This window comes from Buteo buteo, chromosome 15, assembly GCF_964188355.1.
Source record: "Buteo buteo chromosome 15, bButBut1.hap1.1, whole genome shotgun sequence".
In the NCBI taxonomy this organism is placed as follows: domain Eukaryota; kingdom Metazoa; phylum Chordata; class Aves; order Accipitriformes; family Accipitridae; genus Buteo; species Buteo buteo.
This window is the reverse complement of record NC_134185.1, coordinates 31432131-31460081: the sequence shown is the minus strand read 5'-3', so window position 1 is coordinate 31460081 and position 27951 is coordinate 31432131. Positions and strand designations below refer to the sequence as shown.

At 47.5% G+C, this 27951-nt stretch overlaps 1 protein-coding gene and 1 long non-coding RNA gene across 2 annotated transcripts; one reads left to right on the top strand and one right to left on the bottom strand.

Annotated features, from left to right (window-relative positions):
* The first annotated feature begins 11 nt into the window (after nucleotides 1-11).
* Nucleotides 12-8365, top strand: LOC142039891 (uncharacterized). The gene is made up of 6 exons (XR_012653086.1): nucleotides 12-201; nucleotides 903-970; nucleotides 3281-3444; nucleotides 4624-4743; nucleotides 7025-7095; nucleotides 8030-8365. It is a non-coding gene; the product is annotated as an uncharacterized LOC142039891 (long non-coding RNA).
* On the bottom strand, nucleotides 2360-27914 carry ARHGEF33 (Rho guanine nucleotide exchange factor 33). Its single transcript, XM_075047016.1, is given in 15 exon segments — nucleotides 2360-2745; nucleotides 4496-5257; nucleotides 6970-7128; nucleotides 7998-8146; nucleotides 8961-9044; nucleotides 9932-10015; nucleotides 10839-10971; nucleotides 12309-12438; nucleotides 13181-13396; nucleotides 14593-14670; nucleotides 15974-16116; nucleotides 17013-17134; nucleotides 18774-18938; nucleotides 24459-24508; nucleotides 27893-27914. Coding segments are annotated over 15 exon segments (2436 nt in total). The 3' UTR covers nucleotides 2360-2606.
* Nucleotides 27915-27951: the final 37 nt, after the last annotated feature.

The window sequence follows — 27951 nt, the reverse complement described above, 5'->3', positions numbered from 1 at the left end:
TGCAGATCGTGAGCAGGTACAAGGACATCTCAAATGATAAGTATAGGCCTGGAAGTAAGAACTCATACAGGATCAGAAAGAAATAACCATCAATTCTGATCATGCCTTAAATCACTAAAACAGAAGCTAAAATCCACGTGCATTGTACAAGCAAGGGTCTGCCGCTTTGGAAGGATTTCCTCACCCAGGAGATGTTAGTAGGTAGGTTTTCCCCTTTGACCTGTTTCTGTCCTGGCATCTGCCTGGCAAGTGTGAGGAAGCAAGTTTGTTCTATGAAGGATAGAAGTGTCATTATATATAAGACCAAAGACACAAGCATCAGAGCCCTTGACAGCATCAGTGCATTACAGTGGAAACTCGTCCATATTGATGTAACTCTGGTTCCATGGACAAATAAGTCTGTCTGTGGCTGATTCCTTTGCAGAACAAACAGGCTTTGCTGATGCTTCAGTTACAAGTATCTGGCTCTTACATATTTCTATCCTGGCCCTGCGCTGTCTGACTGAAAGCTGCGAAGTCCTGGGAAGTGTCTTTGTGATGCAGTGGCTGGTCAGTGTGGAGCTGTTGTGACTGGGAAGGGCCAGGGTAATTGTAATTTAATTAGGATGTGAGGGAGAGGGAAAGAGATGGAAAGTTTTTTTGTCATTAAAAGCCTTACATTAAAAAAAAAAAAATCTTCCCAGAATAGTTTCCAAAATGGGGCAGGGGTTGGGGATGATACTTCTTTCATCTTTGTAAGGAGGAGAGGTGGATTTTTGGGAACTATTTTGGGTCCAGTAAAATCTATGGGGCAGGCAGGCATCAGCTAAAACATTTTAATCTCTGGGGTTTTGCTTGGGTCACTTTCTTGAAATGTAGGGGAAACTTTGGTTGAGATAAAGGATGGATTTTGTCTGTCTTAGGTGGATAACGCTTTTCACACACACCTCTTCATCTCCACCAGAGGAGGAAAAGCAGATGGTGGATGCAGGTCAGTCGACTCTATGGGAGAGCTATAGGCCCCGCATCTGCAGTGGGTGTTAGCCGCTGCAGCCAAGGATACCTGCTCTGGGCCCTCCCCTTACCATTCCTGCTGCCAGGAGAGCCATGCAGCATGATGGCACCAGATTCAGTCACCCTTGCACTGGTATTGGAGTCCCAAGCCCCCAATCTTGGAGCCTTGCATCTTTCCCCCGAGGTGTTGCTGTTGGCCCCATGGAGACAGTTCACAACCTCTTCAGGTGAAGCTGTTCTTTATGACAGACCAGTGTCCCAACCCTGCCAAAATAAGGTGATAAAAACACATTTCCTCTTGAAACTGCCTTCAGCATGCCCCAACTTCAGCTAACACCACAGCCCTGTACCAACAGTGTTCTTGGTGCTGGGGTGCGGCATGGATATCATACCAGAGGGCTGTTTCTCTGCATACTTTCTTTTTGACAGAAGCTATAGTCTTCTGCAGAGAACAGCATTACTGAGGGTTTGTCATGTCGAGATGCAAGGAGGGTGGTGTGTGTGCAGCCTTGTGGGAGGAAGAGTATCCTTGCACAAGAAGGAGGGCTTGTGACTTTGAACATGGGGCACCATCGACTTCCTGCCCTAGTGCCTCAATTTTAGCTAGAATAACTGCTCCAAAGCAGGGTTCTGCATGTGATGGAGCTTGTGGAGTGGTGTCAGGCCAAAGAGAGTTAGCAAAGAGTATTTCAGGTGTATTACAGACCAGGAGCCAGGACACTGGTTGACTGTGTGTGTCTGCATCGATCCATGGTGGGAAATAGGGTGGAGAAGAGTCTTTGTCTCTTGTGGCAGGCCCTGGGCTCAGCTTGTGTCACCTGCCTGGAGACACAGGCAATTCTGACAGCAGGAGCAGAGATTCATACAGCAGGAGGGAATTCAAGAAACAGCATGCCTCATAGAAGGTGAAGGAGCATTTTGGGCAGTGATGAAAGTCCAAAAGGAAGGATGCTGCTGATTAAGTAGTACAAAGCCCAGGTGCTTCAGCTGATGCTTATTGGACCTTCTCAAACCAGCAGGGTAATGTGAGCTGGCCTCCTGGAAGACATCTTAGATGGTGGGGTTTGGGTTTTTATTTGGTTGGTTGTTTGGTTTTTTGGTTTGGTATTTTGTTGGGGAGGTTTGGGGGGGTTTTTTTGGAAAGTGGAGGAAAGAAGGGAATTTCAGACTTCTGGCCAGGATGCCAAGGCTGCAGAGGTAACCCCTGTGTTGTGGGTGAGCCCAAATTAGACCTGACTTGAATTTGGAAGAGCAAAGATGTATGGCAAATCAAGCAGCGTTGGGGGAGGAGGGGGAGGAGAAGATAGTGGGATTCAGCCAAAGCTTTCCAAAACTCCAAGGAAAGTTAAGTCAGGCAGAGGTGAAAGCTAGCAAGTTCCTGTGCTTATTGGACCTGCTGGCTGAGCTCCACTTCAACCCATAGCCTGGCCCTGCCCTGTGCTAGGAAGAGCAGGATGTGTTTGTAAGGCAGTTGTGACAGTCTCCTCTCCCCTACCCCTCCACCTACTGTCTTAGTCAGGGGCGATCTTGGGACCTTGCTGTCTGTCTCCACCCTCAGGGACCTGGGGAAACACTGTCGCACTTAGGCTGTGGCCTGCCTTTCTTGGGGCTGCTTATTTCTTTTTGAAGAGCTTGCGGAAGGAGCTCCGGAAACCCCCCTTGGGCTCGTGCCGTGGGTTGTGGTCGCTGAAGGATGTTTGCTCATTGTCATCCTTCTGGCAGAACCTGGTGTTGTCTTCTGCATGGAGCTCCTAAAAGGGAAAAGACAATTTAACCAGCATTTGTAACCTGACATCCTTGTCCCCTTCTCTCAATCTCTCTCTGTCTCTCTCTCTGTCTCCCTCTCTGTACTAGGAGGGACCTGGTGTGTGAGGCGGTGCTGGCAAGGCTGGGAGACAACAGGTCACTCAGGCCTTGGCAGCACTGGTACCTCTGCAGAGAGCTTGTTGCTGGCTCTGAGGCTGAGGCAGTGGCAGAGGATAAGCATTGTTAGAGGGAACTGGAGCCTTCCTTGCTAAGCTTTTTGTTTAGGGGGAGCTTACTAGTCCCTTTTGCCAACAACAGAGCAAGCCAGTATAGGCGGTTGAAGGAACTTCCCACCCTCTCCTTGCTCATGAGCTCTGTTTACCCTAGGGCAGGGAGGCTTCAGGCTTCTTGAGCTGATACGGTGTGAAAGACTTCTGTTGGCTCTGCTGCTGCCTGGTTTTGTATCTGTGGGGCAGAAGGCTTCATTAGCACATGCACCTTGCAAAAAATGTGCCACTAAAAGATCTCTTCCCCCTTTCAGGAGAGTGCTGAGTTCCTCTCTGCAAGGCTCTGGACAAGTCCCTTTTCTCCAGTTCTGCCCACCACTGCCACGGTGGTCTCCTTTGCTCTGTGAGGGAGATTGTGACCTGCAGTTTTGGACTAGCTCCACATCCGCACCCTGCTGTGGGCCGTAGCTCTGTGCAGGTGAGTGCGAAAGAGCTTGCAGGCTCCTGTTCGTGGCGGGGGCTGTGTCCCCATGGCTCTTCTCCCTCTGCCTCATTTCCCCTGCTCAGCCATCCACCACCTCCTTCACTCACTGGGCTTTTTTCTCTGTTTTCTTTCGAGGCTTCTTTTGCTGCCTTTTCAGTCAGGCTGTTGGAACCTTCCTCCTATCATCATCTGCATCTACAGCCTCATCTGCATCTTGCCTCATTTTAACAGGAGGGTGTTTCTCCAGGCAGCACTGAGAGAACTAGCTAAGCACCTCACAGCACCCTCAGCCTCTTCCCCAGGAAGTGTGAAGGGCATCTTCCCCCTAACTGTGACAGCTCAAAGCTGACTCTGAACAGGCACTGCAGACTACAGAAACATTGCTCCTGCAAGACCTGGTGTCCCTGCCATGCCAGTGGTTGTCTGAGGGACACAGTTGCTGGGCTCTGTCTGTTTTCACACAGAATTTAGGATGGGTCTGCAGTCCATGCAACAAACGCAGGTGAAACAAAAACCATGGACCAGATCCTCGCTGGTGTAAATGGGCTGAGTTCAGCCAAGTCATGCTGGTTTACACCAACTGAGGATCTGATACTATATCCATTAGTTTTCTTAACCCAGCACTCCTCACAGCAGGTGGAAAGGCACCTTTTCAACTGGGTGCCACCCTATAGCACTAATTTTGAACAGCTTTGTGCATACTTGGTGACCCTGCTCAGATACAACATTTACTTGTGGGGGAAGCTCAGTGACAGCTAGAGACACATGAGAGGCTAGCTTGTCTCAAGGGTGTTCTAGCTGTCACTCAGCCAGCTGTGTGCCTTAAGCCCATGCTTGTCCCTGGGGAAGATGTGTGTGAAAAGGAGCTGTCTTGTCCCTCCCTTGGGCATGTACATGCAGATGAGGACTTTGAGTGTGTGGACTTGGAAGCTATTTTGGTATGTTCTGCCCTAACTATCTCATATCTTTCTCCTGCTGCTGCCGCTGCTTCTGCACCACAATGTGCTTTTTTTTTTTTTTTTTTTTTTCCTCCTCCTATTTAAGCCTCCTTACTTCCAAAAAGCTCTGTTTTTCACCCGCTCCTCTCTGTGGGGGGAAGTAGCTCCTTTGGGAGCTTCGAGATGAGGCTGAGATCATGTGAGGCTGGACATTCCTCTCCTGCTTCTGCTGCAGCCGGCTCCCACTGCTGCTCCGTGTGCTGTAGAGTCTGGTGCTCACGCCTTCAGCGCTCCTCGGCAGCTCCTTCAGAGACCTGCTCAGCTGCTTGCCTTTGCTGTGGAACATCTCACGCTTGTAAGTACTACTGCTTACGGGAGTGCAGCTCTTGGGTAATGGCTGTAAGGCATGATCTGTCCTCTCTGGTTCTGATGTGAAGTTAACAGGCCTAAGGAAGCAAATGTCTAAGCTGGACTCAGAAGACGCTGGGGAGCAATTCTCAAAGAGAGCAAGGTTTTGGAAGGCATCATCTTCATAAGGGCCCGGCAGGGTGAAAACTTCCCCAGGGTAGTCAAACTCTTCATAGCTTGGCGCAAAGTTCCTCGCATCCTGCAGCAGCTCCACAGAGGTCCTGATGGCTCTCTCAGTGTTTCCCACTGCATCAGCTGGTGGTGCTTCGTATTCCATTTCAGGGATGGACTGTAAGGGGGCTGTCAGAGCCTTGAGTTCCTGCTCTGTGAGCTGAGAGGATGCAAGGATGTTCTCTGGCCTCTCATGTTTTCTACTTTCCATTTCCCAGTCAGGGGGCTTTACAGCCTGAATGTTTTCCATCACGGTTGGCTGGGGTTTCTTCATCTGGGGCATCAAATGCCTTAAAAATAAGAAACAAAACAAAACAAAAAAACAGAAGGAAGTGGAATACTAAAGGATGCCTGAGAGACAGTTGACAAGCCCCCTCCCTGCTTGCTCCCCCAGCCTTATTCTCTTGCTTTTAAGGCCAAAATGTATTTTCATATCTTGAAGAACAGTAACAGAGCTGCTACTAATAGAAATTGCCTGGCCGGGTTAGCAGGAGCAAACTTGCAGGGTTAAAACTGCTTATCTAGTAGCTTTGGCTGGCTTTTGTACTCTACACCATGAAATGAATAGAAACTGAGATGAGAAGCCAACTGCTCCATCTCTCTCCTGTTCATCTGCATTTTGGATTTTTACTTTACTTCTCTTTCTGTAATGTAAGGGCTGTGTCTTACTTTCCAGTGGTTTGATTGTCTTCTCAAGTGGACAAGGTTCCTCTCTTGGGTAGGGTGACTCTGTCCCCAGAAGTGTATTAGGAGTACTTGGAGGGCTCCTACCCTCTGTGTGTTCCAGGTTAGTCAGCAGAGAGTCCTGCACTGGATGAGGTATTAGGTGCAGGGTGTGCACCCCCATGGCCCTTAATGAACACTAGTTAGGAAAGTCCCACTGCCATCTTCTGGGGACATAATGAATAGAATGAGGGAACAGAAACCTTGTAATGTTCAAGATGTGCAGAGCTCTGCATCTGGGGCAAGATAACCCCATATATCAGAACTAGCCTGGGAGATTTGGGTTGAGCAGTAGCCCTGGTGTGAACTTGGGGTTATAGCCAATGCCAGGGTAAAGATGAGCTGACAGCATGTTCTCGTGGCAGACAAGGAAAACCCTGACCTGAGCTGTATTAGGATCTGCATGGCCAGCTGAACGTGGGGAGTTATTTTCCGCCCCTCTGTTCAGTGCTGGTGAGGTCCCACCTGGACCCATGTTGGGTCCTCAGTTCAGGATGAATGTGGGGAAACTGGGGAGGCGCCAGCTGAGGCTACCAAGATGGGGGCCTGGAACATCATGTCTGTGAGGAGAGGGAGATTGGCTTGGGTAGTCTGGTGAGAAGGAGGCTAGGGATTGATCTAATAACACTGCCTTTTGAGGGAGACTCAGAATGATGAAGCCAAACCCTCCTTGTTAGTGTCAAATGATGTAAGGAAGCACAACAGCCACAAATTGCTGACATAAGAAAAAGGGCAAGTCTAGTGTGCTTCTCTGATCATCACCTCAGTTGGCACATATCAGTAGGCTAGAAATGGCCAAAGATTGCTGGGTGCTACTAGTAGCTCTATCTTTCTTGAATTAGTCTTGTGTATTTTTGAACCCATTTGTACTTGCATCTTACGATAGTGAGTCCCATCATTCAATGATGTGCTGTGTGGAAAAGTACTTTTTTTGCTAGTCTGAGACCTTGGTCATGTTTCCTAGCTCTTGTAGTGTTGAGTGAATAATGCGGAGTGTTACTACGCGCACCACTGCCAGACTTACACAAATACATATCTGCCCTGGTGCACTGTTAAGACACCTAGCAAGAGCATTGACAGCCCTGAGTAGAGCTCTGAAACGTTTCCTGCTTGTAAGCCACATGGTAGTGGATAGCAGGAAGGAGCCAGCCCTTCGTCTCTCTATGCATACACAGGGAGTAGTCTTGGTCTGTAACTGCCTAGTGTCACTGGCATAGTATGGGGGAGGAGAGAGTTTTCAGCCTACTTTGAAAGCCTTCTACTAGATCAATAGGCTTACGGGGTTGTCGTGCCAGAGGAAGGTGCTGGTGGGAACGACTGTATTGTCTCTTCAGAGTGGATCCCACTGTCCCGGATAGATGTCGCACTGGGTGTTGGAGAAACCTCTTGGCTCGTACACTGGGAGGTGAGACCTTTGTACAGCTTCACCAGGGATGACCTGAGGGAGGAGAAATCCATCGTCGTGCTAAGAAATAAGGCAGGGAATGAGCACGAGCATGTAGAATCACAGAAAACAGGGCTGGGAGGGACCTTAATATTCCCATTCACCTCTTCCCACCCCAAGGAAGGACCTGTTCTACCTAGTCCTCCTTTTAATGCCTCTCCTGATAGCAGTCCCTCCCCAGCGGTCTGCTCCAGCCCTTTACCACCCTCCATATTTGGAAGCTTCCCTTGAAGTCTGATCTTGCCCTACTCTCCCAGTGAATCATCACAAGGAGCAAAGGCAACTAGATTTTGATTTTACTAAAAAGTATTGATTTCAAGGAACTCTTCTGAACCTCAACTTGAGAATCAACATTCAGGGTCATTTCTATCACAGTTCATCTCAAACAGGTTATGAGAGGCTTTCGTTTCTCCCACCCCACTCCCCCTGTAAAATAAGGTAATGCTATTCTTTCTCAATCTTAGCCTATGAGGGTTTCAGGCAACAGTCTCGGTGTTCACCAGGGTCCTGAGCTGCCAAAGCAGCTAAGTCCCCATGTATTTGCCTACTGGGGAATAACTTTGCCATCAGCTTAAGGAATCAAATGTTCCTATGAAACATGGCTGCTATGTTTAGAAGGATTAAACTGATTTTCCTTCTACTCTCAGAGTTAGGCAGAAGGGCCCACCGCAAATCTGACCTCAGTTTGGAGGACAGATGCCAATAGTGGGCCTTCTCCAGCATTCATATGCAAAGGGCTTTGTTTTATTTCAACAGAGCAATGTGCCTGTTGACCTTGCCTGGACCTAAATTCCCTGTTTCCAGGCTTCCCACACACCTCCCTTTCCCTGGTGACAGAGAGAATGAGCTGATGTTGTGCTTACTTCTTCAGCTTTTTCCTCTTCTGTATCAGCAGGTCTTCATTGCATTGGAAGAGGAGGCTATAGTGTGAGATGAAAACCCGGAGGCGCTGCACACACACCAGCAGCAGGTAATAGTCAGGATGCTCTTGCTCCGTGAACTTCAGGACGTTCTGGGGCACAGAGGAGAGCAGGCTGTTTGGAGGGTGTCCTAACCCCTTCTGGGGAGAAGGTGCTATTGGGACCATGGATTAGTGCTCTGGAGTGCCCAAGGCACTGCCCTGTGGGAGCACAGTGGGAGCTTTTCTACGCAGCACCAGTGTCTGAGGGACTTGGATGAGGCCTGCCTCCAGTGCAAATACACAAATAACCACTGTAAATGTAATCATGAGATGTGTGGGTGATGCACTGGTTGAGTTTAGCATTGGATAAATAAACCAATCTCTCATTTTTATAGTGCTTGCTTTCTGTGTCATTTGCCTTGTCTGAAATGTTTCACTACAATTCAGATAAACCTCCTGTGAACGAGAACTCTTTTTATCAGCAAGCTCTGTGTAGGAAAGGTTGTTGGGCTCTAGGAGCCTCTAGCACTCAGCCAACAGGCTTGTGGACCACTCAGCAAAGAGGCCAGCTCTGTTACAGGATTTAGGTTGGAGCTCACAGTAGATGTGCCCCATCTCTGGCCTCCTGTTCTCCCAGAGCAGCAGGCAGCAGAGCTTTTGGCTTCCCAGGGGACAAAAGTTGGTTCTGTCAGGCCAAACAGAGAAACTGGCAAATAGAAATGAGCTTCAGGTGAAAACTATGAAAATTAAGCCATTCTCAGCTGGCTTTCCCTTTCAAAGGTTGTTGGGTTTTGGTTTTTTTCAGAGAGCCCACTGGGTTAGCCAGAAGCCCTGTACCTGTACAGGCCTGAATACCAGCTCTGAGTTAAAAGTTGCATGTTGTGATAAGAGTTCAACAAGATAGCTTTCCATCCTGGGGCCCTACCTGTAGATGAATAAGGTATTCAGGGATTCGCTGGACTATATGGAAGAACAGAATGTAGAGATCAGACTTGATTTCTTCTTCTACCTGAAATAGAGAAAGCAACTTCAGAGTCTTTCCCACCCATAAAACATGTCTGCTTCCAAATGGTTCTGGGGTTTAATAAGTAGTTTTGCTGTAATTAGTTATAAGAGTTCACAGGAGCACGCCAGTTAAGCAGCAGCTGTGCGTGACAATACACCAGTCTTCATCTTCCTTCTGGAAGGGATATTTGCAACTCCTTCCACAAGCAATACTAATCCTAAGGGTGAAATTCCTTAGGCTGGTGATTATCTATGAGGGACACTCAGCCTAATTAAGTAGGGTTGTATGTTTAAAGTGCAGTAGTTAGGTTTCACTGAAACCCCAGGTAGACACTGCTGTTCAGAATGAATTTCTTAGTTTAGGCCCAAATGAATATAACAAAATGAGATTGACTGCTAAATTAAGATGTCTTGGAAGCGAGCTAGTGTGGTTTAGTTATTGCACTTTAAAACTACCTTTATATTTAACTTTCGTAGTTTAAACCAGGAATCAAGGGTGTGAGAAGCTGAACAGTAGAGACTGTTTTATCTCTAAAGCACTCTCAGCCTCGCTCTTGGTCTCCCTGTTTGGCTGAGTCCTCCATTTTCCAGGAGGCACTGTTTGCCTGGGACAGGTCTGGATAGCATGTGCATAGGCAAGCTTTCTGGGAGGTTTGATCTGAGACATTATTTTATGTCACAGCAGAAATACAGCTTTGGTTACACACAGTGATGAACATGTTAAAGCTGCCTTTTGTAGGTGCATGTCAGCCATGGCAACGTTCAGGAAACTGGCATTTGATAACAGAACAAGTGAATTGGCAGAAGAGTCCTATCGTGGGCAGGCATAACAGGAAGAGATCCAGGCTTGCATGTTGCCATTATGTGTCTGTGAAGCAGGCAGAAGTTTACCTCCTTCAGGATCACCACGTGGATCAGAGATATGCATTCTGGCAGGTCCCTCAGGTACGCAACATAGTAGTCCAGAAAATTATTCTTACAAGAGGGAAAAAGAAAAGAACAGAGAAACTTAAGAGAGATTTTTGGTCATAGAGCCAGCCAGAATGAGAAACTGTTGATTCCCCACCATCACTCCTGGGAGCTCATCAGTGCAGCAGAGCTGCTAACTGTGTGAACATTTCAGGGCTTGGGACTTCTCAAGAAAGGCTGTTTAATAAAATGTATTCAGCTGTTGAGCACAGTATATAAAGCTTTATAACAGATAGGAGGGGTAGAGAGGCTGGGGAGGAAGATGATTTTCTTATTTAAGACTCCTAAAATTTATAAAGCATCAGATGAGTTTTTACACATCCTTCCAGGAGAGGTCCCACTGCTCACCAGGGGTTGGGCAGACCTTCACCCTGAGAAGGAGGTGCTTTTTTACTTGGGGCTACAAACCATATAGGATATGGGGCCTGCCCACCCATTTGTCATAACTCTGAGCAAAGTGTATTGGGGAAGGGGAACATAAGAAACAACATTATTCTCACACTCTTCCTGTCAATACAGACATCCAAGCTGTCAAGGCTCATCTGTGGCTCCTGCAACCAAGACTAGATCTTATGCATTTATTTTAGGGCTGTGCTATGTGGCTGCATGCCCCCAGGTGAGTCCAGCATGTGGGCTCCCTGACCAACCAAGTACTGCAACAAAGGGGCTACCATGCACCAGGACTCTCCTCAAAGGAGGCTGACTGAAAGGCCTTACCCTAGCCAGGGCTTCACAGCACAGCCCCCCTGTTGCAAGGTATCTCAGCCCACCTGTGGGCTATCAGCACAACGTCATGAATCACAGCAGAAGAGAGGTGTCTGTAACATACCTCATCATTTGTTAACTTCAGGAAGATGTCTCCTAGGATTCCTTGTCGTGGCCAGCTCAGAACTCGCTCCTGTAGAGCGTGAAGTAAATCGACATGCTGCTGGACCAGGTACCGCAAAGAGTTGGGGAAGAAACTGAAGGGAGACGATATCAGGCTGGTTACACAGAACAGAAGCTCAGCCCTAAGCATGTACTGCTGAAGTGTGCATTCATGGGTGGTCAGCACAGGCTTGCTTTAGACACAGGTATTAACAACTACCTTTATTGGACTCCTGGCTGCACCAGGAAGCCCTGTTTTGGCTGCTATGTACATGCAGGTACCCTCTCCAGTAGGCTGTTATTACAATGTTTTGAAGGTTTCTTAGGCTGACTCTCCAGTGCATTGTGTAGCTGACCAGAATTTGCAGAATTAAAAAGCCCAAGGCAATGCTGCTGTGGCTAATGAAGCAAGACCATGGTGCTGAGCCATCCGATAGCATGCTTAGTGGAGAGCTCCCTAGCTTTGTATGTTGTCTCATTGGTCAGGCCCTTTAACAAGCCAACCCTTTGATGCAGAGCTGTTCAAAATGTACTACTGCTTTTCTGTCATTTCATGCTGATTTCATCCAGAATCAGAATGAAGATGTCAAGAATCAAAATACTTTGCCAGATGGAAAGGTCCCAGGGAAAAAGAGTAAAATTAAAAACTCACTTCGGACTATCACGCTTCAGTTTGAACTGTGTCATGTAACTGCTTAAATGAGTCCACATGAACCCGTGTACCAAGTGTCCCACAGTGGACTTCTGTCAAATGACTCCTTGGATGTGGGACTCCTAGGGACAATGGAAAAAGCAAAAAAATAGAGAGCTAGCAAGGACTGGGCTCCCCAAATGTGTTTAGGGGATGGGAACTCCCAGGCCAAAGCTGAGTGAATGGGGAGAGCTGTAGGAGCTGTCCCATCCCGGGAACTAAGACTGCTGCCACAGGGAATGGCCTTTGCAAAGAACTAGGTTTAACTGCTAAGCTGGGTCGGCCCCACTGGTCTTGTGTCTGTGTGTAAATACCTGTGTATGTCTGTATATATCAATACCTGATGGATGGCAGCCACTAGCCAGGGGCTTATGCCCACAGCAGCTTCTAGAGCTGGAGATGTGCACTGGGAGAAGCAGGCAGTGAATGCACAAAGCTTTGTTTCCATCCAGGCAGGAAGCATGCAAAAGAAGAATAGGAGACTGATGGGGCTCAGGAGGAGACTGAAATGAAGTAGTAGTGAAACGGTTTGGGATGCAAGGTGGACAAGATGTAAAGACAGGCAGGATAGTCTTTAATCACTGCAAAAACCTTCCAGTGCCTCAAATTTTCAACTAGAAATAAGCTCTAAGTGTTCAAAGATCTCTCTGTGGATGAAAGAAAAGTGGGAGAGAGGATGATGAAGAAAGAATATTGACTGAAGAAAACTCCCCAAAAGAGAGAGCACACTAAATCAAATACCTTCTCTCTTTGGTGCTCCTTTTCACATCTGGCCCTTGCAACGTGGCCTTGATCTTCAGGATTAGGGAAAGGTTGATGACATATTTCCTTTCTGACTCCAGCAGTTCCAAAGCGATGTTCTGCCTTTTGGCTTCCAGAAGATAATGGTTAAGTTTAAAAATAAGGAAATGCTGGCCTCAAGGACAGCCTCATCTTAGAGCCATTGGGCTGGAATTGCTTTAATGCAAATACTTTGAATTTGGGTTGCAATGAAACATTTTCTGTAGCTTTTGTTCCCTCTTTTTTCCAAGTGGATTCAAGCAAAATGTCAGACTCGTGATCTGACATTAAATCATGAAAGGAGAAACTGTCAAAAAGTGACACCAATGTCTTGTCTTTGTGTGTCTACTTCTCCCAAAATATAAAATTCTAGCCTGATGCTCCAGACATGACTGGAGCCACAGTTTGCTAAGAAAGCTCCAAAGCAAATGTATTTTCCCCTGTGAATACCATTTTTTTCCAAGAATAACAAAACAAGCAATCAAAGGCAAAACAATTCATACCAGGGATTCACATCCAGTTTCCTGCAGAATGAGAAGTTGTATTTTTCACCCACTTAAGCAACTACACTGTCACAATCCCATCAGTACTCTGAACCTGCCAGGTCTTGGAGAGGAGAATGGGTGTCCTGGGTGTAGAGCAATTCTGTCAATGGCACAGACCAGCAAATACAAAGGCCAGAAGTCTTGGAGACTGAGGCCCTGAGACATTCCCCCCTAGCAGGAGAAACTGGCTTGTGTGTCTCCCTCTGTAGAAGCTGATTACCAACCAGCTCACACCAGATGTGAATGCAGCTTTGAGCCTCTCTAGCCAGTTTTCCACTCTGTCCTTACCAGCCAAGGAGGGTTCACATATAATGTTGTCTGCTGAGCTGTATCTGCTTTGGCCCATGTCTTTCCCTCGCTCCGGTTGCTCTTTGGAAATGTATTCATCTCCCCAGTCCTTGGTGTCCTTGGGCTGCTTCCACACTGTTGATGGCAGATGTACTTTCGACTGCCCCTCTGTTGTCAAGGAAGGCTTGAGGCTGTCATCTGTCTCTATGGTTGCTCCTGCAATGACAAACAGCTGTATGGATCTTGACGTCTCAGTTGACAGGTTATGCTACAGCAGGCAGCTAACCTGCATTGTCATCCATTTGAAGTACTGGAGGGAGAGTTTGAAGCATTCTCTGTGTTTCACGAGCGCTATAGCCTCGTAGCGTTAATTTACAAACAGAAATGCAGTTGGCGAGCACTTTGGCAGAACAAGGTTTGCACTCTTCCAGCATTTATTTTCAGGCCAAATAAGGTCCAAAATTAGACACATGTCAGAAAAGAAAATACATGTATTCCAAGTATGGTTGCACTTCAGGATTCTAGGACATTTCAGGACTTGGTATTATGACACTTATTGGCAGGTATTGTAGAAACAGAAAGTATTATTATAATTTGGATTTAAATGCTATTCTCAATGGATGTAAACTGTCCTGGCTTTTAAAATTTTTGTTAGTGTGATGTGATTATACAGCAGCAGCAGGACCAATAGTCTGATGCTATTAAATCACAGAAAAGGTAGGAGAGGGTGGGTGCAAGTGCATTAGAGCTACTGGGCTGGAATTGCTTTAATGCAAATACTTTGAATTTGGGTTGCAATGAACCATTTTCTGTAGCTTTTGTTCTCTCTTTTTTTCAAGTGTGTTCAAGCAAAAGAGCTATCCAGAACAGTGAGTGCTTCTAGTGAACAGTGCAGACATCTAATGGTTGTTCTCATGTGTCCTTTTGCTGGCCAGGATCCATAGTGTCTCTTTACCCTTCTCTTACTTCTGACCAATTTTTATTTTTGCCAGAAAAACTCCTCTGTTACTATTCAGACATGTCTACAAGGAATCTAGAAGCTGGTGGGCAAATCAACAGCTCACCAGTTCTACTGGTATGTGGTTACTGCAAAGATCATCTCTTTCCCAAGTGGCAAACTGGCACTCTCGTTATTCTTTGCCATATCAATTCTTCCTTTCTGCAAGGGCACTTAGAACCTGCAAAAGCAGCAGCAGCAGAAAGGCTTTCCCTGCCAAATATCAATCCGCTGCACTGTCTGTCAGGTATTTGGCACTTCAGGAACGCAGGTTTGCCCTCATATCTCAACTGCAAGTATGAAAATGGAGGTACACAGCAAAGTGAAAGACATTCTTGTGAAATGCGTTCCCTGAAAGCATTTCTTCAGTGCAGCAAAGCAAGCACTCTGAATCAGTGTCCTACTGTTTTTTGACAGTTCAATATTTTCCTACCTGGACCTGCTACAACTTTCACGCTTCCTTCTCCCATTGGCATGATCCTGGTGTCAGACACTGTTGAAGAACAAAGGGAAACTTTACAAGAGAAGGACAGCTGTAGAGCAGTCTTCCTCCTGCCAAGCCCAGTCAGTATGGTTAGATCCTCCAGTCTTTCACATTTTTGCTATGGAAACACCCCCATTAGATCCTCCACTAAGGAGGATCTTTACTGTTGTGGCTCTTGTTGTGGTCTTTGTTTCAGTAGCACCTGCAGGCACAGTAATGTGGGGGTCCCTGTTGTGCTTGGTGCTGTATGACTGCAGAGGAATGTGAGCAGTCTTGGTTCGTCCTTGCTTAGTAGGTGCATGTTGGGTAGAAGGCACCCAGCAGGCAGAACAAGAGGATGGAGGCCTGACAGAGACACGGCTGCCATTTTGGGTAGAAAAGAGCTTATTGAAGAGTAGAGGAGTGAGATGACTGAAAAGAAAGGGGCAGTGGGAGAAGTGAGTGAGAGAGGTGGATGTGCAAGAGGGGTGTGAGGGAGAGGGCTAACATACCACCTCAGAGTAGGGCAGAGGGGGGCCAGATTCTGAGCAGAACACAGTAGAAAACAGCATGTGGTTTTCATCCAATCTCTGCCTTTGTTGACACTTTAAATGTATGTTTTTAGTGTCTTCCTATCTGAACAGTAAGAGAGTGATAGACCCCCAAAGTTAAAAAAGGGTCTGGTTCATCACCTTGTCTTTGCTTCCAACCTTCACAAGTATTTGGCAGTTGACACTGTTTTCCTGGTCAAGGTGTAACCCTAACACCATGGGTTAGCAGCTTCCGCAGCTAACGAAGGGCAGTGATTCTCGTAGCAGTGTGTATATGCCAGGAGAAGTGACACCAGTAGCCTAGTAGTGTGTATGTACGAGCTCCCATGACCCCTTGTCAAATCAACCACTGGTATGGCCCCGTAATGGCACCAGGTGTTCTCTGTCAGCCCAGTCCCTGTGATCCTCCTTTCTGTGCCCTGCTCCCTTACAGGGAAACAAATCCACAGGTTGTATTTTTATCAGGGGCTCTTACTTGGCTCTGTGTCTGTGCCACTAGCATTGCAGGGGAGAAGATCCAGCCTGCTTCCCTTTACTTGGAGGAGGCAAGCAATGGCTTTTGGGACATTGTTCACAGAGCAGCATCTCCTGAATCCAGGCCAGCACCAAGGTCACTATCCTGAGACACTGTGCCAAAGTGCATGCAAAAACCCAGGAGCCACCCCTGTTCTCTTTTTGTGCTGCTGGCACTTGAGGAAAACTTGGTGTCCTCTTACCCTAGTGACCTTTTTCTGGATTTTTTTCCTGAGGAAGGCACTGCATTTGCCTACTCTATTTCCTACCTTTTTCATAAGTCACGTTGTGTAAAAGACTTGTAAAATCTTCATTGATGAGTACAGGTTCTGGGAGGTTAATGGATCGAAATGGGCTGCCCTGAAGAGGTGTAGGCACTGTCTGTGACCCATGATCATCCTTCTGTGCTCTTCTGTACAAATACAAAGAATGAGACAGTTGGAAAGTATGAATGCTGCAGGTGAAGCTCCTACACTACAGTTGTGGCAGACACCAGTATAAGTACAAGCACAGAGTCAGAAGTAGGACAACTCCAGCAGAGACCAGGAAAGGAGTTGGCTTTGATGGAGTTGGCTTTGATGCAGTTCATGAACAATGTTCTGTAAGTAACTTCCACTAGCTATAGGAGAAGGTTATTTCAGATCTGTTCTTTTGCAGAACATATTTCATCTAATTAAATGGCTTAATTAGCTAAGGGGCTAGCCTAGATTTGCAAAGTGTTTGCATCAAGGCAGCTGTATGCTCATCATCAAAACTCTGTTTTCAGGAGGCTAATCAGGACCAAGGTGGATGGGCCGTCTGCTTCAACACAGCAACAGTGTGACCCAGCAGTGTGCAAACATGCTCCTGCATGACCTGGTCAGAGAAGAAAAGGCTGGTGACAGGAAAGCAGAGCATGACTGCACCATCAGGAGACTGCTGAGTTCTGCACACTTGGAAGGGGAAACTGTAGTGCTATTGTCTGCATGGGGGTGGCTTAGCAATAGCTTGTAATGGTGAAGGCTCCTGACTTTCAACAATATTCCTGCCCCAACATGTCTCTAGCAGGTCTGTATGTTTCAGCAAGCCCTGGTTTCCCTGAGACGTCCTGGGGCTATTTTGCTGTTGGAATCCCAGTGAGGTGCTGGTGTTTTTCTGCTGTGTTTGCTCTGTGGGGTATGTGCCTAAAAGCCTGGGGTGAACTGAAGTCTAGAGCTTCCAGTAATAATCAGCCAGGAAAAGATTTAAGAAATTAAGCTATAAGGAAATGAACAAAACGAACACTACTGCTAATTAGCACTTCCGGAGCCCTCAGGTTTGGGCCCTTACTTAGCTTTCACTTTCCGTGATTCCCGCCGCTTCTCTTGCTGCAGCTGTTCAATTTTCTGTTGCATTTCCTCCTGCTTGGCACTGATTTCTTCAATCATTGACTTTGCATCGCTGAGCTCCTCCTGAGAAACAGGCAAAAGCACAGCATTCCCAGGGTGCCCATCAGCCTTACATGGCACAGCTTTGAATGCTGGCTGGTGTGCACTAGAGATGCTTCAGGGTGCTGTGGAGAGTGGCTCTGTGATTAGACACTCTTCCTTTGCAAGTCCAGTGTCTGTAATACATGCCATGCACAGTGTGGCAATCCTTAATTCAACTACAGGCAACTCACCCAAGCCAGTGTGATTTCACATGGTTAAGGCACTGGTGGGAGATGGAGACATCGGGCTTCATCGACCACCAGTTGAAAGCACTGGGAGGACTCCTGCCTTTAATGGCATTAGGAGGTTGGCCTGAGGAAGCACATTTCCCTCTGCAGTTCTCCAGCATGTGTATTCACATGTTGCACTTGGTTCAGATCCCAGTGTGATCACTCATACATGTATAAGCTTTTGCCGGTCAGGCCTTGGAGCTGCCTTTTTAGCCTAGTTTCCTAAGGAAATGAGGCCCTCTGTAACCTCCCTGTCAGCACGTCCTCCCTCAGGCAGTTTCAACCAAGCCTTACTCAGATGTAGAGCTCTCCGATGCATGAAGTTCCTGCAGGTTTCATCAATGTGAGCAGCAGGATGGAGGAGAGAGACTCAAGAGTTTCTTGTAAATCAAAGGAGAGGGATTTTCCCCAAACAAGGAGGTGGCTTCACTGGGAGCTCAACATTTGGACAGTCAACATGGGCATGAGGCAGAGGGAGAGCAGCCTTTGCCCCTCCTGTTGCTTGCATAATTCCTTGTATCTGGATTTTAAACCGCTTTTTTCCCCCGTAACAATGTCCTGGATAACCCTGCCTCTGGTTGCTTTGAGACCTCTGCCATGTGCCCTTACACTTCTTGTCTCCCTTGCTTGACTGGGACCACAGGGCTCCTTTTGCCCAGTGCTATTCATCTTTCCCTGTCACAGGGTCAGTAACAGGCTTTTCCAGTAAGCAGCCCTCTTTAACTTCACAAGGTATTATTGACTCAGCAAAACCCCATGGGGAAAATTTACCATAAAAATAATAAAACAGTTCCTCTGCCTGCCTCCTCACAGGCAGTCATCCAGTTTCTGCATGGAGACACTGGCTGGTTTAAAGTGTACATCAAGCCTTCTTGCTAGGCTCTCTCTCCAGTCCTTTGTCTTTATCCTCGTGGGCCAGATCAAACCAAGCAGCACTTCCTCCCAGCCATGTGGGAATGCAACTTCAAAAGGCTTTAGGGTTTTGTGTTAATTCCCTGCTCCCCAGTGGTTTTGGTTCCTGCAGGAAATGCAAGAGACCTGACCCAGGGAGAGGTATGGCACTGTGGCCCAGCGGCAGCCTGTGAACAGGCCATGTACCCATTGCATGTGCAACCCAGAGCAAGGGTTGCTTCTGCCCGGGGTAGCTCGCAGCACTGTCTCATGGCCCATCGGGAAGGCTAAACAGGCCAGAGCATGGGTTACATTTGGGTTGGAGCAGTTGGGGCAGTCGTAGACACAAAGCCAAAGGAAGTGCACCAGATACATCGGAAACGATTGCCAGCTCATTTTCTTTGCAAGCAGGAGGGATTGATGGAGGCAGGGGAATGCTGCCCTGTGCCACCTGAGCTAACATGGCAGGTACGCAGCCCCCCTGCAGGTCACACTCCTACCTTGAATGTGTTGAGGGAGTTCTTCATCTCAGCCACTTTCTCTTCCATGGCACAGCGGCAGCTCTTGACCTTCTCCTCCAGTGCATACTCGCCATGCTGGATTCGCGACAGCTCCTGCATCGCTTCTGTGAAACCCGCCTTCAACTCAGAGGCTAATGCCTGCAACTAGAGGAACCACAAACACGGTGGGTTCAGTCCCTCCTCCCAGATGCAGGTGGCTGTGTCCCCGAGGGTCACCCATGGTTCAGAGTGGCATGAAGGCTGGGTATAACCCATCCTGTAAGGTGCTGTCCTCTTTCTCCTCCTCCTGTCATGGCTGGGAGACACGGGGGGAGGTTCAGCCCCTGCTGCAGCCTCAGTACAGGGTAGGAGGTGTTTGTCTTGGGCAGTCAATGTGCCCCTTTTTAGACTTAAAGAGTTTTTCCAGGCTCCCTGGCAGTTTGCAGCCTGTCAGTCTGTAGAAGGAGAGGACAGCCTGAAACATGCCAAGAAGGTTTGCAATAACAGCAGCCGGATTATCAATCCCCAAAGCAGCTGAGCAATCAAGAACATGTCCATTTTTGAGCAAGTCCTCCTCCCCCACGTGCTCGTGGGGCTGGTGCAATCTCCAGACAGGTCTAACACCTCCTGGCTCTCCAAGGGCTGTGGAGAAGCTCTATCCTTGGTCAGCAGACCCTTTCCAGGGAAGGAGGCAGCTCTTTAACTCGTGATGGGGAGGGGGCAGGAGGTTTTCTCCTGGTATTCAGTGACACTGTGCCCACTCTCCCTGTTTTCTGTCCCTAGAGGCCCTAGCACTGCTGGAAGAGCTCACAACCTAAGCTGGAGGCAGCCGGTTGACAGCCGGGTGAAGCAGGAGACAGGCTGGGGCGAGCCAGGCCGGCATAGCGAGCAGACAAGGCAGGCATGGAGGTGGGCAGTGAGGGGAGGTAGGCGGCTGGCAGAGGGCTAAGCAGGGACACCCTCTTTGGGGGCAGCCGGGGCTGGCAACCCTGGGCTCTGCCCCCACTGCTGTGAGCAAGGCACTCGTTCTGCCTGCACAAAGCCCACGGCGAGGTCGCGGCCCAAGGCACTTCGGTACCAGTGGTTTTTACCTTTACAACAGAAATTCGGCCTAACATCTGGTTATAAACTGAGTCCAAAACTGGAGCACTGATGGTAAGAGGACAGCCACCCCGGGGAACTCAGGCGCTTGAGTCCTGTAAATGGAGCAGAGATGGCTTCCGATACCTCGGGGCAATGGCATGCACCATCCTCCTCTGATCAAGACTATCAGTGTCTTTACAGAGGACGTCTGCCTGACATCCCCACGCCTACCCCAGTGCTCACCCCACAGTCCCCAGTCTGGTCTGGCTGGACACACATTCCCAGAGCTGCCTGGGTGGGAGGAATGGGACTGACAGGAGCTGGGACAGGGCAGAGGGGAGCAGGAGGCTGAGGACGTCTTGCCTCCTCAGGCAGTCAACCCTGACTCCCCAGGCCAGCTGGATCTCCAGACCCCTTCATTCAATCCCTTCGCCCACCCTTCCTGGCCACAGTGGACACCTTCCTGTGTCACAGGAGTGTCACAGGAATTGTCACCCTGTGACCTGTGAGTGTAGCCTGAAGGGTTAGAGGGGCTGCTTGGGGCTATGGCTGCTAGGGGAGGCAATGACCATACTGCTTCTGCTATCTTAGCCTAGGGGAGTGAGCCAGATGGTGTTAGCATCATCAGACATCCTAACGTACCTGCCTGGAGAAGTGGGGGGATATAAAGTACTGCAACTGTGCAAGATGTTAATATTCCCATCCCTGCTCACAGGTGCTTGCCACACTTCCACACTGAGCTGGCATTGCCAAGGCAGAGTCTTCCTGCTAGCCTGCATCAGGGCTAGGCATTGCACATTTTCCTCCAAGTGAAAAGGGGTTATTCATCAGATCAGTCCCTTCCAACTTAAATATGCTATTCTATTCTATCCTATGCTATCCATTTTAGAGATCTGCTTTAGGATTGAGATGTCACAGCCTCAAGTCTTGCTAGCAGTGGAGCAGTATGGAAGCTGGCCCTGGAGATAACAGTACCTGGGGAGAAGAAGCCCAAAAGGAAATGTTTCTGCCCACAAGCCTTAGATCCTTAGATGCTTCCAGAAAGGGGGTCAATTAGACAGATCCTTTGTGAAGGGCACAGGGATGGGAGTTATTGCTGATCTAGAGGTTTCAGAGTCAAAAACCGCTAGGCATCAGCAAAAGTTAGCAAAAAGGGACTGCTGTAGAGACTTTGGTGTCCATGTGCACTGAAGCACTCTGTGAAAGCAGAGTTCAGGCAGCCAAAGGAAAGATTAGGACTAGAGGCTGGACTAAAATATTCTCTACATCTAAGAGCAGACGGTCACTTGTTATTTTGGTGCTTATTGTTGACTGATCTCTGCTCTTGCAGTCACAGTGCTAACTTGGTTTCTTTGTGTATCCTTCCCAGTGCTCCAGACCCCAACTTTGGTCTATCCTGCGCAGTACATCCTTCCTCAGCCCCATGCAGCTTGCAGTGGCTATTTCAGACACCGAAATGCATCTTACACTCGCATTTCTCTTTATTGCCACTTGATGGATGAAAGCAGCCAGCAACACCGATCAGCCACATCTGCCAGGGCTTGTATGGCTGGACATGAAGTGCTGAAACCCTGTGAACAACCTGCTCTGCTGCCGTCAGTGCTCAGAGCATTTTCTGTTCCTTTCTGGAAACACAAACAGCCTTGTGGCATTGGATGCAAGTTTGATCCAAAATTGAGTGGAGTGGTACAGGAACAACATGTTATCTTTGAACTCATGCCAAGCACAGTGTAGCACTTGAGCTGTGGATGTTAATTTCTCATTTCTAATGACAAGCTGTAGAAAACCATCCTTTAAATCCCATGGGCTGTTACAACAAATGGAAGCAGTTGAAGCATCAGCTCATGCTTATGTCTTGCCCAAATGATTATGCCTACAGGACCAGAGACATTTCACAGGTTTGTGAAACGCTGGAAAGTCAAGCCAATTCAGTGTTTCTAAAGTTTCTGAAGTGCAACACATACCAAAAACTACAGATTTTATACTACCACAGAAACTTGGCAACAGTTTAACTGTAATGTGTTGCCCTGGCTCACCTATTCATGAGAATAAATATACACCTTAACATTTAAGTTGTGGGAGTTAAGGAACACACCTTAACAACTTAAGTTGAACTAATGCCTAGAGGGTATACGAATCTGCATGGTCACAGGGAGTCTTTAGAAGCTGTCCAAGAACTGTTCAAAAAAAAGCATTTAGGCATCTAAATAATTTAGTACAAGATACACATTTCAGCCTGCACCTGCCTTTGGAGTGTGGCCCTCAAACCTGACAAAGCAATGCAGTAAGGGATCCAGCGCCATACATCTGTAGCAGATTATGTCTTTCTTGGGGGCTGTGACTCCCATTTTACCTGCTGCCCTGATGTTTTTCAGCTCTGTGTGGAAAAACCACGCAAGTAAAATGTCTAGCGAGACCAAGTAACTGCTCTGTGCTCTATAGGTAGCTTCCCATGGGGAAATGAAGGGATTCTCCTCCCCTGTTTGCATGACTGATTAGTAGGACACTGAGAAGCAGTCATTTGTGACTCTTGCTTGTCCTGCAGCCCAATGAGAATATGGACTCTTTGTCGAAGTCCACCTGGAGAAGGGAGCAAGCGTTTCCCAACATGGAGGGTGGAACTGTGACCACATGGAAGAAGTAATGGTGGCTAGAGGGGAGAAGGATGAGATTGGAAGATGTACAAGGAGCATTTCTTGGCCTGGTTTTGATTTTACTTTGCAGCAGTGGAGCTATTTATATATAACAGCTGTGAAATATCCTTCGCTGAGCCTCTACTCGTCTCACTTGCTGTACTGTCCCCAAAGGGTGGACAGGACTGATGCTGCTTCTGGGACCAGACACAGCAAAACAGAGCCTCCCCATCCTCTCTCCATGGGTGCCAGCAATTTGAGCTGTTTGCAGAAGGTAGTGACCGTCCCTGCATCCTCTTATGCACATCTTATGTGGCTGATCTGAAGAAGTATCACCCAAAAAAGGGCTGCCTGAGGACACTGCCTGAAACTAATCTGGCACAAAGTCCAACATTGCCCACAAAGCCAGGATCTGATTTTTCTGAGCTGCATGATGTATGCTTTTACCAGGGAACAACTGATTTCTAGCACAGCTACTAACTCCTACGTTTATGGACAGCACTTCTACAGCTAAGCATTAGGAAGGCTTGCGATGCCTCATAGTGGGAAAGCAGCAGAGCTGTGCTGATTTACAGTGGTAGAGAACCTGGCCCTAGGAGTATATCCAGTATTTATATTCCTAGGCAAGGATGGTAGGAATAAAGGCAGAGCAGCAGGGTAAGGACAGAAGAGAAGGATGGAGATACCTCAGGGGGGCTGCAAGCACTTATCGGCTCTTGTTTCACATCTGTGCAGTCTTTTTTGGTAACTGCAGTGTCCATAGGGGTCTCGTGGAAACAGAAGGGGACAGCCAGCTGGTAACTCTCATTTAAAGGATTCATTAGGGTATCCACATCTTAGCTGGTTTTTTCTGGAAAGCAACACGTGTGCATGGTGTTCCCAGCACACTGTCCCAACAGTGTGCTAGCTTTCCATGTGTGTTGGATCCACTGTGCTGGGCCCTTCAGCAATCCAGCCGCAGCTCCTGCTTAGAGCTGTCTGCATGGGAAAAGAGGATGAGACAAGAGAAGCACTGACTAGTTAATGGAAAGCAGTATCTTCTCCTTTTGCCATGGTGCACTTATAAGCAATTATGGGCATTAGTGTTGCAGTGGTGACAAGGGAGGTCTCAAATAGTCAGGGTTTCCAGTTCAGGGATATGTTTCTCTTTTGGAGTGCAGTTCCGTATTGAACCAGACCAAGGTTTAAAGCGTTCAAAACTCTGTTGTGTTTCCTGCAGACTGGCAATACATAGGAAACATCACTGTGGAAACACTGAAACTGCATCTTACAGGAAGGATGCTCCCTGGGCTGTGGTATAGACAATCTTGTTGCATCCATGGTGGCCGATTGCAGCAAGAATGTCAACTCAAAGACCGGCCATAGAGCTCTGGAAGTCCTGATCACCTTGAACCAACGTGGGCTCAAACAGAGGGTTTCCAAGCTCCTGACTGGGGAGCCAGAGATGTGCAGCAAGACTCAATGCTCTGGCTGGCCCAGCTGCTCTGGATTATCAGGCAAGAAGAGCACCCCATGGTCCAGGGAGCTGTGACAGGTTGCCAGGATAACCCAGAGACTTGGCCCCTGCTGGGGAAGACACCCCCACCCCATGTCAATCAACACATCCTTGCTCCTGGGACAGTTCATCGGGTTTGGTGAAAGCTCATCAGAGCTCAACCATGAAATCTCCCTCCAGCCCAGTGAATTGACATTCTCTAATTTGTGCTAATGATACCAGCTAGTTAATTAGCTGAGCTCACAAATTACCTGTCTAAACACAACTGGTTGTGAGCAGAGAAATTTTATTGAAGTGTCTTTTAAGATGAGGCCCAAGATGTGATAGGTATGACATTTATTCATGCAGTGTGCACATTTTAGTTGCCATGTTCCTTGTAAGTGCCTACATTTTTCCTTCCTCTTAATTTAGCTTTTTAACTGTTTATCTATTAGTAACTCTTTGAGTTATTTAGGGCATTTTGCTCATCTTTACCTGGGAAATCTGTGTTGCAGGGGTACTCACAGGCACACTTTCAGTCTCTCCTGTGGGAATAAAGAACTTCAGTCAATTAAAATGACTTATTATGGTTGCTATAAATAACTGGAACAGAGGGTTTGAAGTCCCTCTTGAGGTACAAATCAGTTTTAAAGGACTCAAGTCTCACTTTAGGAGGTGTGAACACCATATCGTTTGTAAAATAAACTGCAATTATAAACCAGGAATGGCTCACCTAAATCAGACATTAAATTCACCTCATCTGCTCTCCTGTGTCTGTCCAAAGCTGATCCATGCAAAGAGGTGAGAAACCTTGTATGTGCAATTAGGACTAAATTGCTCCCTGTGAAGTTCAGTTCTGTGTACCAGCCTTAAGTAATAGTTTTTTTCCCCTAAAGCGTTACTGATCCATCTCTCTTCTGAAACTGTGAATTTTATTCTCTACTATATTTGTACATATTTCTATTATGGCCACAAAAGGCTGATCTGATCTGTATATTTTAAGCCCTAGGTTATATTTTGTCACAATGCATTCCAAGCAGCAATCATGTCTTTTGTAACACCAAGAAAATATATCTTTTCATCAGTTTCATCATTTCTAGGTTTTTGTGGCCTTGTGATCCCACTTGATCTTGTACAGTGGAGCTAGACTTAACATTTCTGAAACAGTCTTAGCTCAGGGAGGAGCTTATATCTGTTTTGCAGAAGTGTTTTGGACACTGCAAAGACATTACCTCTAGGCATCAATGGGTTCTTGATTGAAACCAAAAAGTCTATATGTATTATTCCCCTTCTAACATTGTCTCTTCTGTGTGGAAACCTTCAATTATCCAACAGAAATTATCACTGGTTGTACTGCCATTGCACTTTGAGGGAATTGCAGTCCAATGGCCATTGGTTCCCATGTTATTCCCTACGTCAGGCTCCCTGGCTGGCCTTCACTCCCAGAAAACACCATGCCACCCAGTTCCTCATCTGATTCCCCTCCCCTTGGCAATGTCACTTTGTGAGGTGGGTTTTCTCTTGCCTCCAAGAATCTGCTTCACCCATTTCTGCTGTCAGTCACAAACATGACCAGTGACCCCATGCCAAATTCTAGGGGCAGCCAAGCTCCCTCTTCCCATGCTGGCTGCAGATGCTCAGTGCCTTATCCACCTGGGCCTTCAAGACCACAGAAATTCAGTCCTGCAGAGGCTTGAAAAGGGTGCAGGGAGGACTCTACACAGTCAGCCAGTGTATAAATTAGAAGGCTGAAGCCTGGAAGTCAGAGCTTTACAAGGCACCGCTACGTTCTGATTTCTGTACCCCTGAGGGGGAATATGGGTTACCACCAAGGGCACCTATGGATTGGCCCTGTTCTGGTCTCTAGGACTTGTCCTGATTCCTGAGCAAATTCCCCAGCGACTTGCAGAGGAGGAGAGGCCGTCTGCCCCTCTCGGCCCATGTGCCACTTTCTCCCCATGCTGGCTGGTCTGGCAGCCGTGGGGTTGGGTAACAAGGTCAGACACTGACCTGCTGGAGAATATCCTCTGTGGTTTCTCCTGGGGAAAACAATGGGCAGCAGGCTGATTGGGAGAAGTAACCATGATCCCAAACTGCCAGCTGTTTGGGGTCAAAACTCATCAGCCAGCCCGCACAAAGTCCCAAGTTTCATCTTTTAAATGACAAGTTGTTTTCATTTTCAGGTTTGGCCCTTCTGGTTCTTTTGGGGTGGGGATTTTCTCTGCAACCCCACAAACTAGAAACCAACTTTTGGCCTGAAGTGAATGATGAAGCTTTCCCATGATGCCTGGAGTTGAGGCTTGAGAAGGCAGCCGGTGTGTACTGCAATCCTCCTGAATCAAGAAAAGTGAGGTACATGCCTGTTCTGATGTAAATGTTACTGCTGGACTCTTACTGTGGGATGGTAAGACAACTGACCCAAAAAGAGCAAGAGAACATGTTTCTTAATTAATAGCACAGTACAAACCAGATGTTGGGAGGACAGGGAGATGCTGTTTTTGCAAAGTGGTGGATGTATTGAATGCTGAGTTTTGTGAAGGGCTAGAGGTGCCAGGTAGAAGCGCAGCACAGCAAGGAAGAGCCATGGTCTCTCCTCACATTTTCTTTGGGTGTTTTTCAATCTGATATATAACATAGAGGGCTCGACCCAAGTCCTGCAGAAGTCTGTAGGGATCTTTCATTTGGGTTTGGATATGGATCAGTCTGTAATGTCCTTGGATATGCTCAAAGTGAGGAACTGCTCCAGAGCAAGACCAGAAGAGGGGAGAGGATCCCTGCTACTGTGATTTTACCTCCCACCTTTGCCATGAGCATGAGCGGAAGCACTCTCTACATGTACCCAGTCAAAATCCAGATCATTTCTATAAAGTCACTGCTAAGAGCTAGAGCAGAGGAGGCTCCTCACAGTTGCACTGTGGGAAGTAAAGGGCTTTGTGATTATCTCCCAATTTCTGCAGTGAGCATCTGCAGCCCGTGGGGGCATACCAATTAATTGGAAAAAATCCCTGAGTTAATTTCCTCTTTGGCCTGCTGTAGTGCAGGGGCCTAGGTACACAGACCTAATTTAGTTAAATGAGAATAATAATAATAGAGAAATTAACTCTTCTGTTACCTATGCCATGAATGAATGTTGGCACCACCAAGCATCTTTTAAGAGGGAAAGAGATGGTCCAGGCTTTCTCCTGAGCTGACAGTTACAGGCACTTCTAAAGCTGCTGCCCTGTTCCTCATAGTTTCAAGAGTTCCTCAGTGTATGGACACAGTCACCTCTGAGGTGGAAAGGCAGAGCGCAATGCTGCAAAGGGTTTGGGGTGGAAAGCAAGTACCACCAGCCTCACATTCCTCTGCATCTAAAGCCGATAACCACTAAAACCCTGGACATGAAACCCAAGAGCTTTGCAGATTTTTCTAGAAGTGCTGCTGACTGTAGCAGGACTGGTTGCATGCAGGCAGTGTGGTCTGGATACATCTTGGTGCTTGCAAGATTGGGACTAGTGCAGAAGTCTGAGTTGTGGCACTGACATGAACAAGAACCCCTTGCAACAAAGCATGTGGGGGAGAGAAGCAGATCCTCATCACAGTGCCCTCGTGTAAGACGTAGCTTTTGACAGAAGTCTCTGTACATCCCAAGGCAGAGGTGGGTCCGAGGCAAGAGAGGGGAAGTGACTTCCCACATTGGACATTACATATGCCACAGGATTATTTTCCAGAGGGGAGAGGGAGGTGTTTCTAAAATAAGAGATAAAAACTTCAAACCCCAGATATTTCTATGAAACTAAAAGAAGGGAACGTTTGCCCACAGCTGCTCTAGCTAAGAGGTGCTCTCAGGGGGGCTGGCTGGTGGCTGCCAACAGACAGGTCATATGAGAGCATGTTTCTTCCTCAGTGTCTTTCATACTATCAAGAAGTGAAATAAGAGGATGCTTTACCTTCTTGTTTGTTTGAGTCCATGGCTGCTATAGGATGTGTGTCCTCGCAGGGACTCCTG